The sequence below is a fragment of the Parasteatoda tepidariorum genome, chromosome 3, assembly GCF_982258835.1.
Source record: "Parasteatoda tepidariorum strain Cologne lab strain chromosome 3, Ptep-v5.0, whole genome shotgun sequence".
NCBI classification, from domain to species: Eukaryota; Metazoa; Arthropoda; class Arachnida; order Araneae; family Theridiidae; genus Parasteatoda; species Parasteatoda tepidariorum.
The window spans coordinates 57,707,213-57,730,096 of NC_141757.1; the positions used below are offsets into that span (position 1 = coordinate 57,707,213).

The 22,884-nt window shown below is 28.3% G+C and overlaps 1 protein-coding gene and 1 long non-coding RNA gene across 3 annotated transcripts in view; one reads left to right on the top strand and one right to left on the bottom strand.

Moving 5' to 3' along the window:
• Positions 1-22,884, top strand: part of LOC147813821 (uncharacterized) — a 579,591-nt gene that overhangs the window by 353,801 nt on the left and 202,906 nt on the right. The gene's annotated exons all lie outside the window — the stretch shown is intronic.
• Positions 1-22,884, bottom strand: part of LOC107438721 (potassium channel subfamily T member 2) — a 518,547-nt gene that overhangs the window by 339,328 nt on the left and 156,335 nt on the right. Inside the window, exon 1 of one of the 2 annotated variants that reach the window (XM_071179919.2) lies at positions 16,040-18,005. The exons of the other annotated variant lie outside the window; for it this stretch is intronic. Within the exon in view, the coding sequence (XP_071036020.1) occupies positions 16,040-16,200 (161 nt within the window). The 5' untranslated portion in view covers positions 16,201-18,005. Of the gene's footprint in view, positions 1-16,039; positions 18,006-22,884 lie in introns of those variants that run through there. 2 annotated transcript variants of the gene reach the window in all.

Consider the following 22,884-nt stretch of genomic DNA (forward strand, 5'->3'; position numbering starts at 1 on the left):
ATCACGTGTTTTGTATTAAATACAAACAAAAATTAACATTTCTTTTAAAAACTATCATTGGAAAACGGTATCATTTTTTAGAAAAAAACTTTATGGGTTGAAGGATAATGCTAGTCGTTTATCAATAGTCAAAATATTTTCTAGTATAGCTCCAGTTTCAAAGCAACATTTTTATAGAAATAAACAACAGCTGCCTTTCCCAAAACATCTCATTTGTCCAACATTCTGATTCTTGATAATAAATCTTCTTAGAATTTTCTCTTCAACCATGACTTTAATTAGGAGGACTACATGGAGTAAATTAATTATTGTATGCTCTTAAAGAAAAGTATTTTATCCCTTACAAACAGGCTATGATGCCCCTAAAGATAAAATGTAAGCCTTGGCATCGGAGAAAGAACTTTTCTTATTGTAATCACATTTTCTAGGAAAACTTTTTTAAAATCACCGATGTAAGAAAACATCGTGAATAACAACAAATGTAATATTACAGTTCGATTTTTTTTCCATTTATTTCATTAATCTTTAAATAGAATTTTATGTTAGTTCTCAAAACATTTCTAAGAAGCAAGCTATCAAATGAAGTGATATATATCTATAAAGATTAGCAAAAATATATTAAAAAACAGAGTTTGAACTTGAACAATAGCCAAATGTATCGAAAAAATGAATACTATTAAAAAGTGTGTAATTACAACAATCACGAATTCATTCTGAATCTCATATAAACCTACTTTTCAAAGAGTTCTTAATTTGTTTATATAAGATTTTAATGGACACATCCATATGTTTCACATGATGTAACTTTATATTGGTCCTGTGGAGTTTGGTTTATATAAATAGAAAAATCTGATTACTCATAATATTTTTCAATAAATGATCGCAATTTAAAGGGATTATATTCAGTATAAACTCATTTTGATGCCTAAGTCTCTAAAAAAAGCTTTATACGCTATTTAAGAGCAGCAAAGAAATTTCTTACAAAACGAATTACTTAGAGTCTTAGCAATTTTCAACAGTACATTAAAAAAAACATTTATGTTCAAATTTTTTATTAAAACAGTAAACAATATTTTATGCGTACAAGAATTTAATAAACTAAAAACGAAATATTCATCGAAAATAGTAATAACAATAAAGAGAACGATGATAATTCTGGGATCACGTTTTGTATCACAATATGCACTGGGGAATAGAATAAAAAATACTGAATGCTAAAGTTCTTTTCTTTCTTAAGAATAAAAAAAGTTAACTCAGGCCACATCCAATATGTTTTGATCGAAACTTTTCCTTTCTCTATAAAAAGAAATAAAAACGTGGAATTTTTTCCTACGTTTAAATAGATAAATGCTTTGTGCTTTAGCGGATTTTTTTATACCATAAAATAGAGAAAATAAGATTAGTTTTTTTTCAAATAAAAGATTGAATACAAAATATTTTGATTCATAAATAATGTTGCATAGTTAACATCCTTTTCTTGCAGTTTTGCTTATTTTATGTAAATTTCTTTTATTTAAATAAGTATTTATTAACTTAAATTCGTTAGCAAAACAAACTTTTTTTTGTCGCAGAAATATATCGACTATAAATGAATTTATAACTAAAAATGTATCTAAAAAACGAGCAATGCATTCAGGAAGGGGGAAAGTAAAGTAAATAACTTAAAACTAAAAAAGAATGCAGAAATTTTTTTTTTCACTATTTCTAAAATTTTAATGTGATTAATTTATTAAACTGCAAAGGACTGCAGATCCAAAAGATACTCATAAAAATTAATTTATTTTCAATTTTGTTTGAAAACTACAAATTTTTGCGACAAGGGGAGTAAACATTAACAATATACTTGTATTACCAATAAAACTATGTAAATAAACTGTTAAGAAAATATAATTTATTGATTCCGTTTGAGATTACACATTTATTGACTACGAGTAAATTGCATTAAAAAAAAGAATTCTGCAACAAAAATGATTTATTAATTCCCTTTAAAACCACATTTAATGACTACAAAGGATAATTGACATCAAACCTTTGCCAATTATGGAAAAATAAAAAAGGATACAAAATAAAAAAAAGCAAAATGTGTTAGGATCATTTAAAAAACACTTGTGCATGATTTGTGTTATGTGGCCCATGATTTGAAATAATTTTAATAATATTTCGTCCAGCCGTCACTGATATTCAAACCCGGGCCACCTCATTTTGAGACGAATGCTCTTTCCCCTGAGCCACTACACCTCAGTTTTTAAATTATGGTGAAGCACATACTTTAATTATTTTCAAAATTTATGCAAGAGAGGCTGATAGTAAAGGAGAAATTATCCTTCGAGATTCCACATCTTGTTTACTTTTTTTGTAACTAAATTATTTTAATATCATACTTATTGAAAAGCAGAGAACTTTTGTCAAGGTATACCATAAATTTTATGCTTACAAGTTTTGGGTAAACATCAAAAATGTTAAAAGATTTTTCATTTGTTCTTCTTTTAAGTTATATTTACTGTGCTGAGTTAGAAAAAGAAATCATAAGACAATTATTTACTACTCTGTTTATGATAAACATGGGCCTTGAGGAAATGCTTAAATTGTAAATGAAGCTAACATTACGGGGTCCAAACTTTAAAAAGCTTTTCTGACGAAACTATTGAGATTATATTTTCCAGATTTCCTCTACCCTTCATAAATAAGAATTTAAATCCTTTGAAAAAGGGTAAATTTACACAGACAAAGTATGTTTTTGTGCTTGATGACTTAACATAAATTATCTGCTGTTCTAATCAATAAATATTTTTAAAGGGTATGTCTAGAACCATTAAGAATGAGTGTTAACACCTGATCATTGGATAGAATGTTGCTCAAGGTGTTCTCTATTTTTTGCACATTGGTGCAAGCTTTACCTTTTCTCTTTATTTAATTAAAAGTTTTAGTTTTATATAATTGATTGGAGATTTGTTTTTTACTTATTAATCATCATGGTTTGCAGAAATAGTTGCAAAAATACCCTAAATAAATGCCTGAAAAGAAAGGATAAACAGAAATATCCATATGCAAATACCATTATATCTTTTATTAATTTTGTGTTGATGACAGTTAAAGATCACCTTTGTTTAAAGATATTACTATGTCATTTTCTGTCCTCATCATTATCAAAAGATTTTATATGTAGACTAACTTAAGCAAAAATAATATTTTGCTTAATACTTATAATTTGCTTTATATTAATATTTAATATTTTCAGAAAATTATTTTACCAAAGATATGTATAAACAGTTATCACAGTGTAACCATGTACACGTAAATATTCTGTGAAAAAAATTGAAGAAATATCTAGTTTCGATGCTGAGAAAAGGTTCTTCGAAAAAAGTCAGTTGCAGAAATAGTTGCAAAAATACCTTAAATAAATACCTTTAAAGAAAGGATAAACGGAAAAATTCTTATACAAATACCATTATATCTCTTATTAAGTTTGCGTTGATGACAGTTAAAGATCACCTTTGTTTAAAGATAATACTAAGTCATTTTCTGTCCTCATCATTATCAAAAGATTTTATATGTAGACTAACTTAAGCAAAAATAATATTCAAAGTAATTAAGAAAAAACAGTGTAATTCTAAGATAAAGTCATAGATTTTATCGCATTTCTTTCGATTCTAGTATAACATCACCTGACAAACTTTGATGCTAAACTACTGCACTTTGCACAACTTCACTTATCAAAGTTTATTTCAGCCTAAAACTCAGTTCCAGAAAATAAGTCGTAAAAGAAACTTGCATTTGCATATTTTCTTCATAAACAACGTTTCATTTAAACTTTTCCATCAAAGGGACTTTCCTGGAGGCTTAAAGCTTTGATTCTCAAGCCGAAATTCTCACACCCAATCTGCATAAAACTTGTGACGTCATACTTATCTTAGTTTCAAAAAGCATTCAAGAGGCTCGGTATCAAACCTAAGTAAAATGAGTGGCAATTTAAGAGTAACAATTTCGTCACATTGTTCACAATAAGAAGTAGCCAGTTGTTTAAGGTTTAGGCTTGTTTTTAGGCTGTATTAACCAGTATTGCATAAGGTAAATGCAGTAGAGTAAAATAATTTTTGATAATGCATTTATCAAAACTTTATTTATTGAATATTTTAGTTACATTTTGAAGTAAATAAATTTAAATTTTATAAAAATTTTAAAAAATTTCAAATATCGAATTTAGATAAATTTTACTAGGTAGGAGAGAGTCGGGTAGCTCCGCCCAGCGGGTACCCCCACCCACAGTCAATTTCTTATGTATAGAATATTTTTTCAAATCAATGGGCAATCGGACATTAATTGTTGTATTAAAAAAAGATTATTTTCAAAGTTTCAAGTATTTATGCAGCTGTTAACATGGTAAACAATAGTTTTGAAAATATGTTGAATACAGTAGTCATGAAATTAAGAAAAATTGGTTGAATGTTTCGATTAAACTTCATTTTAATACTAAAAAAATAATTTTTTCTATACATACAGTATTAAAGTATGTAGTCTTAAGTTTAATTTGCACGAAGAAAGAAGTTTATATCTGAAAAACTGTTCGAGCATTTACAAATTTACAAAAAAATTGGATTTCGGGTAGACCCGCTCACATGAATATCGAGTATCACCGCCCAATTTTATTTCGTCCATAAATATACGGTTGCAAAGATTATTATTTTATTGCTTTAAATTTGAATGTTATATGCATTTTTAACAACAAATATTGTTGTTATTAAATGATAGAATTCACTAAATTTATATAAATATGTAATAAATAAGATAATTTTGTGATAAAAATGATAAATGAGGTTTATCTATTGTCAATACATTGGTCACTTTCATTTAAACCTGAAAAAACAGTCAAAAAACATAATTTTTGTAACTGGGTGGGGCTACCCGACACATTTTGAAAAGAGCTGAAAAACATGTTTTTTTAAATTTCGATTTTTTTAAGTTAAACTATTCTTTTTTTGGTTTATTCTTTTTGCATTATTTAATTAGATGTTAAAACTATAGAAACATACAAAAATATTGATTATTACTCAATATTATACAGAAATACAAGCAATACTCCTTAAGTGGGCTGGGCTACCCGACTCTGCCCTATATCTATAATACAATATATGTTAATCATTTCAAATTTGAAAACATTAGACCGATTCATCATCTTTTTTTCTCTAAACAATCTATCTCTATTTATATATGAACTCAAACGAATGTAAAAAAGAACTAGAAAATACAAAACCACGAAGACCTAACGAAATATACCAAATACCGATACCTCACAAAATGTATTATTCAAGAACTTAAGTTACTTCATTCCTAAACACTTCACTTGCATTCCCACTGAATGTCAGAGCGCTCTAAACAAAGACTCATTCAAACGAAAATGTAAAGAATTTTTATTTACAATTAATGATATTGAGAACCTCTTATAATTTTAGTTTGTTTCTCAAAAAATTTTAATTATTGCAAATTTTTACTTACAGTAAACTACTCTGTGTTGGCCATAAGTATGCTGTATATATTAATTATATTTTTTATATAGGGTGCAAAAAACGCTTGGAAAGCGCTAAATAGCTCGAGAAATTACATCGGATCGAAAAAGTGAAGCTAGACGCATTCAATATTTTTTACAAATTATTCAATGATACCAAACTCTGTTCTTCTCTTGGGGTGAGGCAACTTTGAAATCTTAAATATGAACCCTTTTTTTATTGCAGATTCGGGTTCTCCAAAAAAAATAAACCTATTTGAGTTATAGGTTCATGCATTTTTCTCCACAGATAACGATGTAACCTAGAAGCAAAACTAGAATAAGTGCAAACTGTTTAAAATGGTGAATCTCGAATGAATAAAAAAAATATATAAGAAAAAAGAAAAAATATAAATGTATCGGCATTTTTTCCGAAGAAAAATAGATAAAAACATTTAAATGTGTCTGTTCTTATGTTCTCAATATGATGAGTGTCGAGATTCGCTATTTTAAACAGCTTGTATCCCATTTATAATTCCTCGGTTACAGCGCCATTTGTGAAGCAAAATACGTAAACATGTAACTCAAATAGGGTTATTTTTCTTCCTGAAAAATTCAAATCTGATATAAAAAATAGGGATTGCTATTTAAGATTTTAAAATGCCCCCCTGTCTCCAAGGAGTAGGGGTGAAAGATTGAATTTTGTATTATTAAATAGCTTCTAAAATATTACATGCGACTATTTTCACTTTTTTCTATCCGATGTATTTTTCTCGATATACTTTACCGTTTTTAAACTTATTTTAAACCCTGTATATTCAGTTTTTTTTAGTAGTTTGCGTGATTTGAATGCAAATAGCTTTTATGATTACCATTGTGGACCATGTGCTTCTAGGAAATTGTAATATTTCTTGTCTGTTTGTTTAGTTTCCAGTAGACAGTAATAATAATTTTAAAAAATCCTAATTTACTTCATTATTTGTTTGACTAGAATCTATTTTATATAAATTGAAATTTGATGACCGTAGTGGTTTTTGGTTCAACCATTAACTGTGCTTTTCTAGCTAAATGGAAATACTATAATAGTGTGTATTGTGAACAGTTTTGATTAATATATTTCGGATTTCAATATCAGAACAATATCTGCATCGAAAACACATTTCAAATGAGCTTCGAATATGATGTATGAATGAGATATGTCAATACAGGGTCGCCAAATCCATATATTTGCGATAAATTGTTACTGTATGCTTCACTTCTGTCTCTTAAATATTGATGAGAATAGCAATTCATTTTATTCAGTTTGGAAGATTTAAAAGTCAAAATGATTCAAATTAAATTATCATACAATAATAAAATGATTTTAACTTCACGTATTTGTTTTCACTTTCTTGTTCAATTTCATATCCATCGAGTTTGAGTAACATAAAACAATGAGAGTTGGTACTAAAATGTGTAAGTTAACTATTAGTTAATTAGTTTTAATAGTTAACTATTTTAACTAATTTTTTTAAAATTTATGTTCAGATTTCTTTTTAAATCTGCGGACTGAAACATTGAGGACAATTAAAAAATGGCATTTATTTCGGAATAAATATTTAGTTTTATAAATTTCAACTTAATTTTCATATTTTTTAAAGTATTTTTTTTAATTTATGTATACTACTTTCAAAAATTGTGTCTAACTTAAAAGTAAATTTTTATTTTTTTATTTCTATAATTTTTAAACATTTTTAAAATGTTTGAGATTAGGAAAAAAAATACAACTGTATGAACCACAAATAAAAATAAATATCAACTACAGGCTTTTAAAGCTTCACTGGACATTTAAGTAACAAAATCTTAATTACAACTAGAATTCTTAAAAGGACACCATACCATAGGATAAACGTTTCCGTAAAAATTCTCTTTCACCTGCACAACTTATTTAAAATATAGAAAAAGGGTGTTTAGAAAACATGTAGAATAAGTCATGAACTTTCAAACATTGAAAAGAGTTTTATCAGAATTAAAATATATTATATGAGAATATAACTTATTTTACAATGGTGAATTTCCTTCCAATTAATTGTTTGCATACATATTTTGAATATTTTTTGGCAATTGTAATATCATGGCTTACTCTAGGTTTTTCTGAACTCATTTTTTTTTAAATTTTAAATTAGTATTGGATTTGGGAGAGAATTTTCGACAAAAAGATTCCTTCATGGTACGGAGACTTTTTTTGACAACGCTTTATTATTAATAACTTTTGCCTAATATTAAAGCCAAAATTGGTATGCTTTGATACCACCATCAAGTTTATCGGACAAAAAATAAGACACCCTCATAGATATCCCAATATTAAGACCAAAACTAGTTTGCTTTGATACCAGCATCAAGTTTAGCGGACAAAGAATTAGTCACTTTTACGGAAATCTTAATATTAAGACCAAAAATGGTTTGCTTTGATATCAGCATAAAGTTTATTGGACAAAAAATTGGACACCCCTACAGAAATCCTAATATTAAGACCAAAAATGCTTTGCTTTGATACCAGCATCAAGTTTAGCAGACAAAAAAATTGGACACCCCTACAGAAATCCTAATATTAAGACCAAAAATGCTTTGCTTTGATACCAGCATCAAGTTTAGCGGACAAAATATTAGACACCCCTACAGAAATTATGAAAAGCATTATTAAAGGAGGTGAATTAGTTATATTGTGTATATTTTTTTCTTCTTGTTATGAACAGGGCCTGCTTACCGAGACGTCATCTAACATGAACCATCATGTTTGTTTTGACAATCTGGATGATGAGATGTTTCCTTTCAGTCAACATCTTGATAAATAATTATATTGTTGATAACCCCATTCTTCAAGATGACAACAGCAAAGTTCATCGAGGTTGAAGATATGTGACTGGATTTATGAAAGTTCACGCATTTCTGTTAATCAACAAATTCTTTTGACTTAGTCTCCATTGAAAATAAGTGGTTGAAAGAGTATATTGAATGAAACATTGAAATAAGGATCGTTGTAATTTGGAGAATTTTCGCAATTAAATCAACATTGAGTAATTTAAAATGGCTGCGTAGTACCTGAAAATGATTGCGAAATTGGTTCTTTAGCGATTACAGGCGGTTATCAAATCAGTGTCGGATTTACGCTTGCATAAATGCGTGAATTTTTTAAACAGGTTGACTGTTCTTTTTTGTCTTGTTATGTTATCAATATGGTTTAAATAGTTAAGGTTAACCTAAATTTTTCGTCTGAGAAAACTTAAATTTCTGAAAATATAACTAAAATCTTAAGGCCTATCTTTATGTTGATAATTTAACTTACTAGATTTTAAAAATAATTGAGTTTAATTGAACGATTTTACTAGCATTATTTTAAAAGTGAACGATTTTAATAGATTTTTCAGTTTGTTTAAACTATTTTAACGAAGTAATGTTGAGCATTCGACTGAAAATAACAATACGTTTAATAATTAAAAAATTGGATTAAATATTTATTGTGTTGTAGTTAAAAGTAATTGAAGTACGATTTTAGATTTCTATAAATATTCTCCTTTTATTAAAATGTGTTAAGTTGGTTTACTGTATTCTGCTTGTATATAAAATTTACTTATTTTGCAATTTAATTTGCGCAAAATGATTTCAGAAGATTACTTAAAAATTGATATAATATTATAAATTTTAAGGCATTTTTTATTTTTAAAATAATACTATCTATTATCAGAAAAGTATTCTTAACACTTCAAGCTAAAAATAATAAGCATTTTTGACTGAGAGCCATCTTATATGTAAAAGAAAGTGAACTTATAATGAAAACTAAACTTATAATGATGAGTTCAGAATAATGAATGTTCTTCAGCCATCTAAAAATAAAATTTTATCCGCACATATTTTAAAAAGATACTTATAATGTACAAAAATCGATATAAAAGTCGCCACCATTTTTATATTACAATAATTTTTCTCAGATCACTGCTAAAACGAATTTGTTTTTTTTAACTACAGGGATTTAAGGCGTTCCTCTTCTGGAATAGTGATTTTGAAAAAAAGTATTTTTTTCTGCATTTACAGGAGTAAGAAACAAAAATCAAAATTTCTTATTTTTTAAGAGAACAAATATTTTCCTTCTAATGAGCGTTAAAACTCCAGTTTAGTTTTAAAAAAAATAATGTGTAAGCAAACAGTGTGTTATTTTGCAGCGCAGTTAATTTATTGTAGTTTAAAGAATTCATTTTTTGAAAAACAAACAATCGGAGGGAAAAAAATTATGTCAAATTATATTGTTAAGTGTATCAAATAACTAAAAGAAATCAGGAACAATAAAAAAAAATTTTGAAAAAAAAACTGTTTTATGTTTTGTTATATATTATTTATTTCGTTTAGTAACCAGATTTGAAAATTTGTTAATTTCTTTCATATCTTATAAATTTTTTCATTAGCAACATTTTAGTCAAAAATCTAAGAAAATCAATTTGGATTCTAAACTATTATTGAAATGCTATTCATATATTATTCTAATTTTTATAAAGAAATAACCATATGGTTCATTTCCTAATATTAACTCAACATTATATCCTGGATATAAGTTTTTGTTCCGTATATTTACGTATAACGTATATATTTACGCTGATTTTTTAACAATATGAAAACCAGCAAACAAAAGAAAATATAAAATATATGTGTTTATCACGGAGGAAAAATTTATTTTATTTTTCACTTTTATAATGTAACCTGGTTAAGACTCCTTATGATATGTCATTTAACTTTTTTATCTGTATTACAGATAAAAAAAAGTAACAAAAACAGACTTTAATGAAAATATCCCACTCAACCTATTTTTTCCTTAAGTTTTTAACTTTTACGACGCTTATTTTTTTTTTTTTTTTGTAAAATTTCTTCTAATCTAATTAAACACCAATATATCTAATTTGAATGTATTATTCAAATCCCAACTATTAAATCTTTAAATCCAACTTAAATATTTTCAACGATTCCTAGCAATACAGGCATGCATTTGTTAATTAAAAAGTATATTGAATAACAGGATATTTTTCCAAAATTAAAATTATATTTTTAAGATTGGGTTCCCGTAAATGCCATTCAACAGTTTTTTCTGAGTAAAGCAAAGCATTAAATAACATTCGTTCTTTTATTCAAAACGATTTACACATAAGATGCACATTTGCATTTAAATTTGCTTTCAATATATTTCCAACTAGAAACTACTTCCGAAGAGAGGTTTTGATGAAATCAAAGAAAAAGTCAATAATAGTGCTTAAGAAAAGTTTATTTAGCGCTGTGAAAGCGAGTTCACATGTGTTTATTTTTTCGTTCTCAGCGAAAAGATCAGACAGGAATTGCAAATTCTTAAGTAAAAATTTTTTTATTTTAAGGCTTGATAGAAAAAAATTAAAGAATTCAAAGTTTTTATTCTTAAATATATAAAAAAGAGACTTTAAAAGGACCAAGGCACAACACCAAAACCCAAGTTCATTCATAATAACTTTATAGTGTATTATATAAATAACTTTACTGACTCTTATATGTATCTTATTTTACTATAATTATAAATTATATTATTGAATAGCAAAATGGTGGCGGCTATTTTAAACCACAAAATGTAAAAGAACATTGGTGTAACGCAGTGTTTCCCAAACTTATGACTTTTGTGCACCCTTTCTAAATTTTTCGTAACGCTGTGTACCACTAATAAAAAAATGAATGTATGTTTTACTATAAAAAAATTGCACAAAAGTAAAAAATCACAACTGGCTGTTGACACCACTAATTATTAACTGTTATCGCCCCCCAAAAAACATCCAATAGAAAAATATGCAATCGTAAATTTTCTTCGCTAGCTTTGTTTTTAAATGAAATTTTTTGAAATTTTCATTTGTTGCAAGATAGTTTGCATAAGAACGCGTACCCCTGCTAAACTGTTCGCGTACCCCTGGGGGTACGAGTACCACACTTTGGAAAACACTGGTGTAACGAAACAGTAGATGCAAGAGATTAGTATGGCTTTTCGCTACACTACATTGGGAAACTTCGTTTCGACATCGGTCTAATTTTAATGCAGTTTTTCAAACACCAAATACGGATAAGTTCTACACCACACCTTTCACCGCTTACATAAATAAATTATTCAGAATAGAGAAACTAATTAAAATACTCGTTCTTTTTGGAAAATCTTGTATATTTCCAATTATTTCTGTTTCAAATACGTTCCGTAACAAAAAAAAAATGCACATTAATTAAACGTGTTAGTTTGTTAAAATTAAAAAAAAAAAGTTTTGAAACGGAATGGAAATTTGGTGTGAATATATAAATGCACATTTAAGAAATAGAACTCTAAACTGAACTAAAAACTGATCAATTTTTTTGCCATCAAAATAGCCCTCCGGTGTCGGGATAGCCTGGTTGGCAGGGTGTGGACTCATGTCCACAAGGTCGAGAGTTCCAGAATCGCCGGCTGAAGACTACCCATGTAGTGAATGGTGACTGGTGCACATAAAATCTGTCAGGTTACGAATTCCTCCATGTTCTCATAACAAATCTTACCTCTGGGGATACTGAATTAGAGATCGATCATTCTCTGATTCAAGTCAAAATTTACTATCTGTTAATGGATGTATGAATGAGTCCCCTTTATAAACGGGCTGTGACGCATGTGTGGCTGTCGTATTCTTTGTCATAGATAGGGTCACTGAAAAACAAGAAACGCACCCTCTGCCTTAAATTAGCTTGGTTTCACCAAGCGAGTTTTCTGGTATTGGCAAGTGACATTAGGAACAACAACAACAAAATAGCCGTCCATTCCCCTTTCACAACAATACAAAATGATATTTTAACGAAATTGCTGACATGTTTTCAAAACAATTTTGCAGAAATTATTGCTATATTTATATTAATTTTATAAAAGATGAAATCTACTCAAAAAATAAAGAATTATAGAAAATAATTTTGTTGTATCGCTTATTATTACGAAGTTTTCTACAAATATCACATTTGACTTATTGAAAATCACACTCTAATGTTCCTCACATGAAGAAAAAAAATATATTAAAGAAACACTTTGGAAAATTCCAGAAACATTTTTAAAAATAATAATAATAATAATCAAAGTTATTAGTATTAATATTAAATACATCAAATAAATGTATATTTGATATAATCATCAAATATTTTTTAGCGATTGTGTTGTAAAAACTCGTATTAGTGATTGTACTATTGTAATATTTTTAAAATGCATTTTCAAGGTAACAAATGTCAATGATTCTAATTAAACATTTTTTGGAATCCTCATTATCTTAAATATCATAAATTCTGATTCAATAAAAGAACTGATTAAAAAAGATATCTAGGTAGCAATAATGACTTAAATGATAAATGAGAATATTAATCTTTCATTTCTATCTATGAAACCTGAAATAAAGGAAATTTTTTTAATAAATAAAGCACGGAGCGATGTGCTCTTTTTTAATAAGTTTCATTGTTCTAAATTTGAACAATTATTTGAAATTTCGTGAAACAATGACATTAATACACATATTTTTTTAAGATTACTTACGTTATTGTTGGGAAATACAATAAATAAATGAAATTATATATTTTAATAGCAGAGACAATAACTTTTCAGAAACTGTGTAAATAATTAAGTAAAATTTAAAAAAGAAAGGAAAAACATAAAAAAGATTTTTAAAAAAATTTTAAAAAAACACTAAAAGGTCACAAAAATAGACATAATCTAAATTCAGTTCTATAAATAAGAACATTCATCAGTGTCGAAACACAAAATGAAAAAAGAAAACACAGAGAGACAACAACAAAAAAACACAAATAAGTAATGACAAAAAAAAAGGGATTAGCCAATTGTTTAGGGGGCACAAACTAGAACTAGATAATCAAGTGAAAGAAACGACATCAGGGAACCTAGATTTTTCAAATTAAACGCAAAAAAAGGCCGTTAGTTAAATATTTTAATTTTTTTCAAAATATGCTGTGACTCTCAGAAATTCAGGTCAGGAACAGAAAAAAATTCAAAACCAAAATTATCAACTTTATTTTTTAGTATTGCTTGTGCTTTTCGTATCGATTAATATTATTTATTTATAGCATAAGTATAACCAATTTAAACATGTTTCCTGGGAAACATAATTTTTTAATTATTATTATTATTATTTTTTTATATTTCTGGTCAAGCCTTTTAAAAAATATAGTCATTTTATAAATTCTTAAATAAACTATATAATTCTTAAAACTTGTAATAAATGGGTGTAAGCAGATGTAAAATAAAAAGAAGCAAACTTCAAAATTTTGCTAATGCCAAAACCACATAAGAGAAATTTACTTTAATTCTTAGTAAATCATTATAAATCATATTGCTTCAATAAATTATTAACAGTTGTAATATATACGCGAGATTTCTTTCAAATTTCATTCACAGTATCAAGGAATGACAGTAAACCTATGAACTTCATGCAGCTCAACTAAGTTTAATCACTTTAAAATATGGCATTTGAAGAGTTCAGTTGAGAACTGATTAAAATTAGCTGAAATTAAGATATAAAAATCTATTAATGAGAAGATTTCAAATTTACTGGGGCATATATCAATAATGCTAAAACTGATCTTTTTCGATGTACTTTTTCGAAGAAACTACTAATAATATCGCTTTGATATTTTTTGGGAATTTTTGAGATTATATCAGTTGTATGCTGTGATAATGTTTTTGCGTTAACAGGTTTTGCATTTATGAAAGATTTCTAATGAAATTTTTTTTTAAAAAATAAAATTTCTCAGTTTTTTTTTAAAATTATACCAAAGACATGTATAAACAGTTATCACAGCGTTACCCTGTATATATAAATATTCTGTGAAAAAAAATTTAAGCAATATCTATGTGCTGAGAAAAGGTACATAGAAAAAATTCAGTTCTTACATTTGGTATGTACCCTACCAGCTCCCCTTAATTATAAGCCATATTTTTTGACATTGTACCTGGATAATGTTTGAACGAAAAACATGATTTTAATGAAGGCAATTACACGTTTTTGTGTATTAAAATGCTATTTAAAGAAAATTCTTGAAATGTAAAATATCTATCTGAAAACAGTAATAAAGAACAGTTTATTGCATGAACATCACCTCAGTAAAAGGGCTAGCCTAGCACTGCCTCTCTAAGACCCTTCAAGGATTTTAAGTTGGCCACTTTACGCAGCTGAATCCCTTGCAAATATATACAAGCCTTAATCAGCTATCCATAAAAACAACACAGATCTTCTGAAGCCAGCAAAAATTTAAATTTTGAAACATTTCTTCTTCTTCTAATTATTTTTTTTCTTTAATCCCTCGAGTATTTTTCATTCGATATTCAGCTGAATTACTTGCAAAGAATACAGATATTAAAAAGGCATATATAAGGATTTTATTTATTTTTATGGAGTGCTGTATTATTCGTTAAAGCAAAGATTCCAAACTGACATAGATATAATACACCAACAAAACGCTCTTGTTCTAGAAAACATAAACATTTAGCATTCTGTTCCACAACAGCGGTTCCCACATCATGTTCCACAACAGCGGTTCCCACATCATGTTCCACAGAACTCTGGGATTCCATGAAGGGAGTGAAAAGTTTCCTTTTTTATCTCCTTAAATATTTTCAAAATAAAATAATTTTTCATTGATTATAATGCGTTCAAAATGATCTTTATATACTTCATTTATAAAAAATTTCCGTCCTCCATTATTATTCCGTCTAAAGAAGATCGATCATTTAGGGTTCCATAGCCGGACGAAAATTGGGAACCGTTGCTCTACAGCAAGAATAAACGTAGCAGAAACAGTTCACCAGTTTGAACTACTGGGTCAAGAATGATGATTTTTTTTTCTACGTTGCTCCATTTTTTAATCAATTTAGTTTATTTTTATTAATAATCTATTATTGTTGGCGAAACTATTTTTGAAGTATATGATGACAAAACTGACGAAAGAACGAATACAGTGCATACTTGTAAGGAAAGGACTGCACAAAGAATGAACTAAGGGAGTCACTTATGTTTTGATTACTGTAAGTACTTAATTAGTTCTTAAATAACAGCTATTGGTACTTAATTAGCAATTAGTAGATTACTTAATGATTGCAGTTTCTCTTTTTCATGGCTTAATGCTAATTTCGATTATGTTGTTATTATAATAACTTACATTTAAAAAACTTAACTTTTTAAAGATAAACGTGATTATTGACGAAAAATATTAGGTAATTATTAGTTTTTAATAGAATGGTATTGTCTATTGGTATATTTAGATAGCTTTTGTTTATATGGCGGTATGGGCTCGCATTTTTCATGTCACCTTTTTGCAAAAATCTAAACAAATGCCTAATTCACATTCCTCTTTTCACAAAAAGTTGATTTATAATACTTATATTGTAACAGAAAATAGATACTTGCATGTGTCGGAAATCAGAGTAATTTTTAAATCCCAAAATGGCACTTATAGTAACTTTTTTCGATTGTTTAAAAGTTAATAAATATTTCAAGCTTTAAAACTCACCTTTCTTCAGACTTTGATTTCCACCTGACGCTTCCTATATCAGGTGATGGGCATCGATCAATTATAACTGATGATGAATGAGGCGCAACAGGGTTTCGAATCGGGGACCTTCGACTCGGTGAACGTCCACTGGAACTAGTAACAGAAAATATCTTCTCCATGCTTCTTACAAGATTCAAGTACACTCGATTTATTTTAAATTAGTAGTAAGTCACATTTTAGTTCCTGTTCTAATATTCGAGTTACGATGAAATACATTTTCCCTACGCGTGCTTCTAATCTATTGCAGTTGAAAAGGAAATCAAAATGAAACTAAATCAACTTTTTTTCACTTTTTAAAAAGTAATATCTGTAGTATTCATAAATATCTGTTTTTCCTAAATATAACAGACTTATTGTAAAAAGTTTCACGAGTTTACATATTGGAAATAATATACTTCGTGAGTAAAATGTTTTTTTCGTTGAGAACTACTAACGTAAAATTGAGAAAACTCTTTATGTCTATAATAAAACAACGAACCCTGGTAAGCTGGTGCTAAAATTATTGCTGTGGAAACAGTTACAGTTACTATCACACAAGAATCATAAATACTATTTTATGAGGCAATGGCAGAGTATTTCAGCAGTTATGATAGTCTTTAGTATGCTTCTTATAACTACATAAAAGAGCTCGTTTCCTTTCCATGTGGCAATACAAAGGAGACCTTAGTTGAATAATTTATGATTTCAATTACTTGTTTATGGCTTTTTCCTTAACCATAATTCAACTATAATACACTTTGAGCAGAATAATTCATATTAATTGAGCATCATACTTGATCAGGAGATAAGCTAACAGATACCAGTTATGAATTACAGGCAAGATTTCAAATATTTGAGGCCTAATTTACGATTTTATTTTTATATTCCATGGCACGGTATTAGTTAAGAATGGGAAATAGGAATTTACAGTTTCGACAACTAGTTTTTATTCATTTCGGGAATTTCTTCACCATATTTTTGTACCTAAACTATATTATTCAGCTATCTCCCTAACAAATTACTATAAATTCACTATTGCATTTATTTTGTTACAAATTCAAATTCGATGACTAATGAAACAAGATATTACGAAAAATGGCTATAGTTTGTAATATTTTTATGAATATATGCTTCGAAAATATAGTTCAAACAATCTTCTCCTAGTAAAAAGTTGAAGCTAATAGAATTCGAGACCGATGCTAAAATGGACTGAAGTGATTTATTGATCGGTAACTGACTGTTAAAAGATGCCCTAATTTTTCTTCTTAAAGAATCTATAGCTTAAAAAATTACTCGACAAAATATTTCCTAATGCTGATTAATACACTAAGTAAACCTACAAAACCGTATTCAAAACATAAGATTAATGCAATTAGAAACGTAATTATCAATGCTTACTAATGTTATCTTCCGCGAATAAAAGTTGTAGTAAAGAAACTACTTCTTCAATCAACGTTTACAATAATGTCTCGTCGTTATCTTCAGTGAAAATAAGGTTTACTGAAGAAAACTGCTTCAAAACGAAAGAAAAAAGATTGATGCCTTTTATTGAACGGAATTGATCGGAGATTGCGTCAGCGTATCAACAATTATAAAGTAACTCACACCGCATTAAGAATATCACAATGTAAACACATGCTCACATGTTACCAATCACTTCCCAACACAGAATCACGTGTTATTGTTGTCCACGTTGAGGCATCCTCGCCCCCGCCGCTCCACTATCGAAAAAGATTCGAATCTGAATTTGACATTGGAAGTTCTCTTCCCAAAGTCAAAGATGCTTTTATCTTTTCCTAACTCGAAACAGAAGTTTTTCGGGAAAAATAATCCCAATGGTAAAAAAAATCCTACCACAAATTTCTTGATTTTTCGAATCGATGTAATCAAAGGCGGGAAAATTGGGATTTTCCTCCACGTTTACTACTTTCCAAAAACGGAAGATGGGATAGAGTGGACTGTTCTATTCTTGGGAGACGAAAAGGGGTGTTAGGTGAGATGAGAGGGATGAAGAAGGGATCATCTGTTACTGTTGTGTTTTTTGTTCTTTTTCCATCGATACTCATGGGCATCTGAATTTAGTTCTCTATCGTAAAGGCATGGGTGAATATTGAGGCCAGCAGGATTTCACGGAAGATTGGAAGTGTGTTTATTTGTCTCTTTTTCGCACTTCCTACTGTCATTTCGAATGCATGTACTGTGTTTATCTTTCTTTTTTTTCCGGTAATAGAATTTTTCTTTTCTTTTATGGTGCTTTGAAACTCTACAAGAATAAGAAGGAATAAATTAATGCAGATTTTTGTTTACATTTCCAAAAATTGTTTGTTTATGGTTAACCCTGTTTGTTAATGATTTTAAATTATCTATAGAAATAATGTTTTCAAAAACTTTTTTTTCTATTTAATTTTAAAAAAATTAGTAGTAATATTAAATAAACATGCGATAATAATCATGTAGTATTTTCTAAGAGATTGTTTTTCCTCATTGTAGCTGAAACTTTAAAAATTAAGAAGAATTTAATAAATTTAGTTTTTTCTTTCTTTTTTTCAACATTTTTACGTTTTTCAAGTATTTTTGGTGATGATTAAACATGAATTATATATGGCATCAGAAGTATTAAGAATTATTTTGATTTAAATTATGTAAACATATTGAATAAATGTGCGATCATAATTATACAACCTTATTCTTAAAGTACGGTTTTCCTTAATATTTACTTGGGACTCTATAAAAATCAAGTTTGACGAATTCAAATTTTTCTTTAAAATATTAACGGTTTTAACATTCGACGAGTATAGTTATCCATTATACTTGATCTCATATTAATTATTTATTGTTGATATTAGTTATCTATAGCGGTATCTATAGTTGTCGAAAAAGTCTGGTCTATAAAATTTACAACAATTTGGTAAGCATATTTTTCTGTCTAAAAAAATCATAAACGTCACTGTGTTGGGTGTTCAATTTTACGCTACAATTCGTTGTGCTAGCAAAAACTATAGCACTTAGAAACTTGGAATTACAAAGGTGTGCGGGAAAAAAACGTAAAGGAAATAGGATGTAATAAAAAAATAAACATTCGGTAATTAATTTGAGAGTAATTAACTGTTAAGCTTGTGGCAATAACACACCATGTGAACTACTCTGCAGCACGCAGAAGTGCAACTACAGATTTGAAATTTGACTCACGTCATGAGTGTTTCATGAATCATGAGTCATCCTTTAATTTTTCTTTATGAAATTAACGTGCATTTCTTTCGAAGTTCTAATTTGTTAGTATTAGTTTATTGCAGTTTTAAGTGTTTTATTGGTGAGTTTAAAAATTACTATTTATCCATTGTTGTAAAAAATTTAGCCAGCTCTCTCTCTCGCTCTCTCTCCCTCCTTCTCTCTCTCTCCCTCTCTCTCATTATATAAACTATCGCTTGACATTATCTCAAAAATAACAAAAAATGCATAAAGTAATAGAAAATGTAAGAGTGAGAGTTAGAGATAAGATGTTAGTGATAAATCTTAATATTCGTATTAAATTTTTTTTTAAATATTAAAGACTCAAGAGAGGTAAAAGCAGTTTCCTTATAGAGTGTAAAGAACTCTCACAGTGTATGAGTTATCGTTTTATATCATTTATGATGAAAATTATTTTTAATAGTGTCGCAGTATCTGTACCTTCAATTTCATTTTTTTCGAGCTCAGTTGAGTATTTTAAAACCCAGGTAATGTTGTTGTTGTTGACGTATGCCTTTTTAGACAGAGGGGGTGTGATTGTTCCTGTTTTCCAGTGGCGCCATCTATGGCCAAAAATTTGACTTCTGCCACACCATACGTCACACCCGTTTATAAGGCGAACCCAGTCATACATTAATTCATTCATCCACAGATCCAGTACCTCCAGAGGTATTGATTTGTTATGGGAACATGGAGGACTTTTAAGACTCGACAGAGTTAACGTGCATGAGTTACTTTACACGGGGAATCTTCGGCCGGCGAGGTTCGAACCCACGAACTCTCGGACATGGGTCCAGCGGACATGGGCCCCAAACGGACATGGGTCCCAAACCCAGGTAATCGCAAAACAAATTACCAAAACTAACAGAAATAATATTAATTATATATTTTATAAAGGAAATTATTTTTTCTCTGACTATCAGCTTTTAAAAAAGAAAAGAAACGCTGATGGAGGAAAAGCAATAACTGGGGCATGAGAGGAGAAAGCAGATAGCGGAGCCTCCTGTTTGAATAATAATGCAATCATAATTGCAGTACATCATTACTGAAAGTTCTTTTTTCTTGAAACTGTATAAAACCGTTTTTCGTTCTTGAAACTGTATAAAAATTTAGTAGAATTTTATAATGACATATTTTCTTTCTAGTTTTAAATTTTTTTTTAACTATTGTATATCATTAGGTAAACATGAATTACCTGCAATAGCACTATCTATATTATACCTAGCACATATGCATGTTGTCACAAAACTTATGAAATTTCTCTTTCCAAAGTAGCAAACAAGAAATTTAAACAAACTGATCTTCGAGTTGATACAAAAACAACTGCGAATTCAATTAAAGCGTCGAGGATTGATAAATAAAATTTTCAGTCAGGAAAGGAAAAAAACAAATTTTATAACCAAAACAAATACGTAACCAATAGAGTGAAGCTGTTGAATCAAAAGAAAACAGAAAAATCTATTAAACCAATTATCAAACTATGTTTTATACAAAATAAGAAAATTCAGAAAATGAAAGATTTTCAATTAATAAATGATAAATCAAAAAAAACTTTCAAATATCTTTTCAGTATTCCTTTTTTTTCTTGAAAGAAAAATTTTAGTGTTTTGATTAAAATTCAAATTTTGTTTCGTGCGAAATTCGTGCTAATTTAATTCACTTTTTACGTAGTGAATTACCTAACTCTAAACTTAATTAAAACTCGCGTTTTATTTGTTCAATCTTATTTTCAAATAAAAATAAAGATGAACTTTGAGACCATACATGTAAACTATACAAGTACATTAAACAGATTAAAATGAAATCAGAGTTTTCTTTTAATTAAAAATTATATTATTCCCTTTATCACTAGTGATTGAATTCTGTTTCTTAACTATTAATCTTTTACAAACAGTTTATTTTAAAAAAATAGGAGCTATAGATGGATTTACTTTACGAAATGACTTTTTCTATTTCATTAACTTTCCCACTGCAATACGCATATAGTATTGAATTTCAGAAAACAAAATAATTTATTCTATAATATAACTAATCCATTTTGAAATTGTATTTTTTTTTAAAAATAAATCTGAACGTTTCTTAGGAAGAAATACTCATATGATAATCATCATTTTTTATGCGTAAGGGATTCACTAGAGTACGCAACCATTATTTTAATATTTGAACGGCTGCAGAAGTGGTTACTTATTTGATGGTTAGGCATAGTAAAATGGCTATTTGCTTCAAAATGAGACCTTTAAATGCGCCATCTGGGGGAAAACTGAGGAGTTATCGTTTCTGTCTTATAGGTACAAGATAAAGGAAAATAAAGCATTCAGTTATTATTGTTTTAGTGTGAATAAACAGACACTTTGTGGACGTTATAGGACAGAAAAAACACCTCAATGTGTTTTTTTTTCGTGCTGCATTACCTATATTATGGCGTAATAGAATGCTCTTAGGAAAAAAATTACTTGTCAGAAGATAATTTAAATTTCGATTTCCAAAGTTGTCTTTTACTACCTTACGTTGAAAACGAACTTTTCTTGTTGTAACTAGTTTTTTTTTTCTTCCTAAGGTCGTCACGTCACAATGTGATCTAAAAAATTTAAGACAAACAAATTCGCGCTCTAATTTTTTTTTCTCATAATGCACACAAGAAGATGTTACATAACTTTGCAATTCATTTTTTTTTTCTCTTACTGCTGTTTTTGAGATAAAAACTAACTCTGCAGTCTTCCCCAGGCGGCGCTTTTAGCGGTTTCTTAGACACTTTTTCACACCTAAACATCAATTTTATAACTAAGTAAAGGGCATGGTTAATGAAAGATGGCATCGGTCACTTTACTTTAGAAATCTAGACGAACAACTACGACACTGAGAAATGCGTAACTAAAGACTACGAAATTTCACTAAACTGACAAATACATAATTTGCCTGAAAAATAATTCTTAAATAACTAAACAAAAAAATTTCATAATAATCTTTAATTTTGTACGGGTATGTTAGTAGTTGATTTAAAAATTCAAGGATACAATAAACACTCGCATGTTAACAAAAAAGCATGGTATGCAAGAAAATGTTTCTTCTTATGAAGAGATTTTCCCATAAAGGACGACAGTAAACACTCAAATCCTTTAAAGAATTTATTGGAATTAAAATGAAGAAAACTTAATAAGGAAAACTGATTGATAACTTAAAAAATCCGTGTTAAGTATTTATTCATTTCTGTCTGATGGAAAACAATTTAGCATCAATGAATTCTCTTTTCCAGTACATTTTAATGTTTAACTTCTCTGACCCGGGGTGTTCCCGGAATCAGCATCAAGATTTAGAAATCGCTTAAAGTATTAAATAATTGAAAATATATATAGCACCATTTTGACAGTTTGAAGCAATAAGTTATTTTAACAAATTGCAAATAATAAACGTAAATCAGAAATCTCTCCAAAAAAGAATTCAAATACAATGCTCCGGAATGAATTTTCCATTCTATTCAGTAATTGAATGTAATTAATCCTGTTTTACGACAGTTAAAGACACTATTAAGGCAATTTAAAATAAAAACGTAAGATTTAAGGACGTAAATCTCATAAACTATCTCATAAGTTCGATCA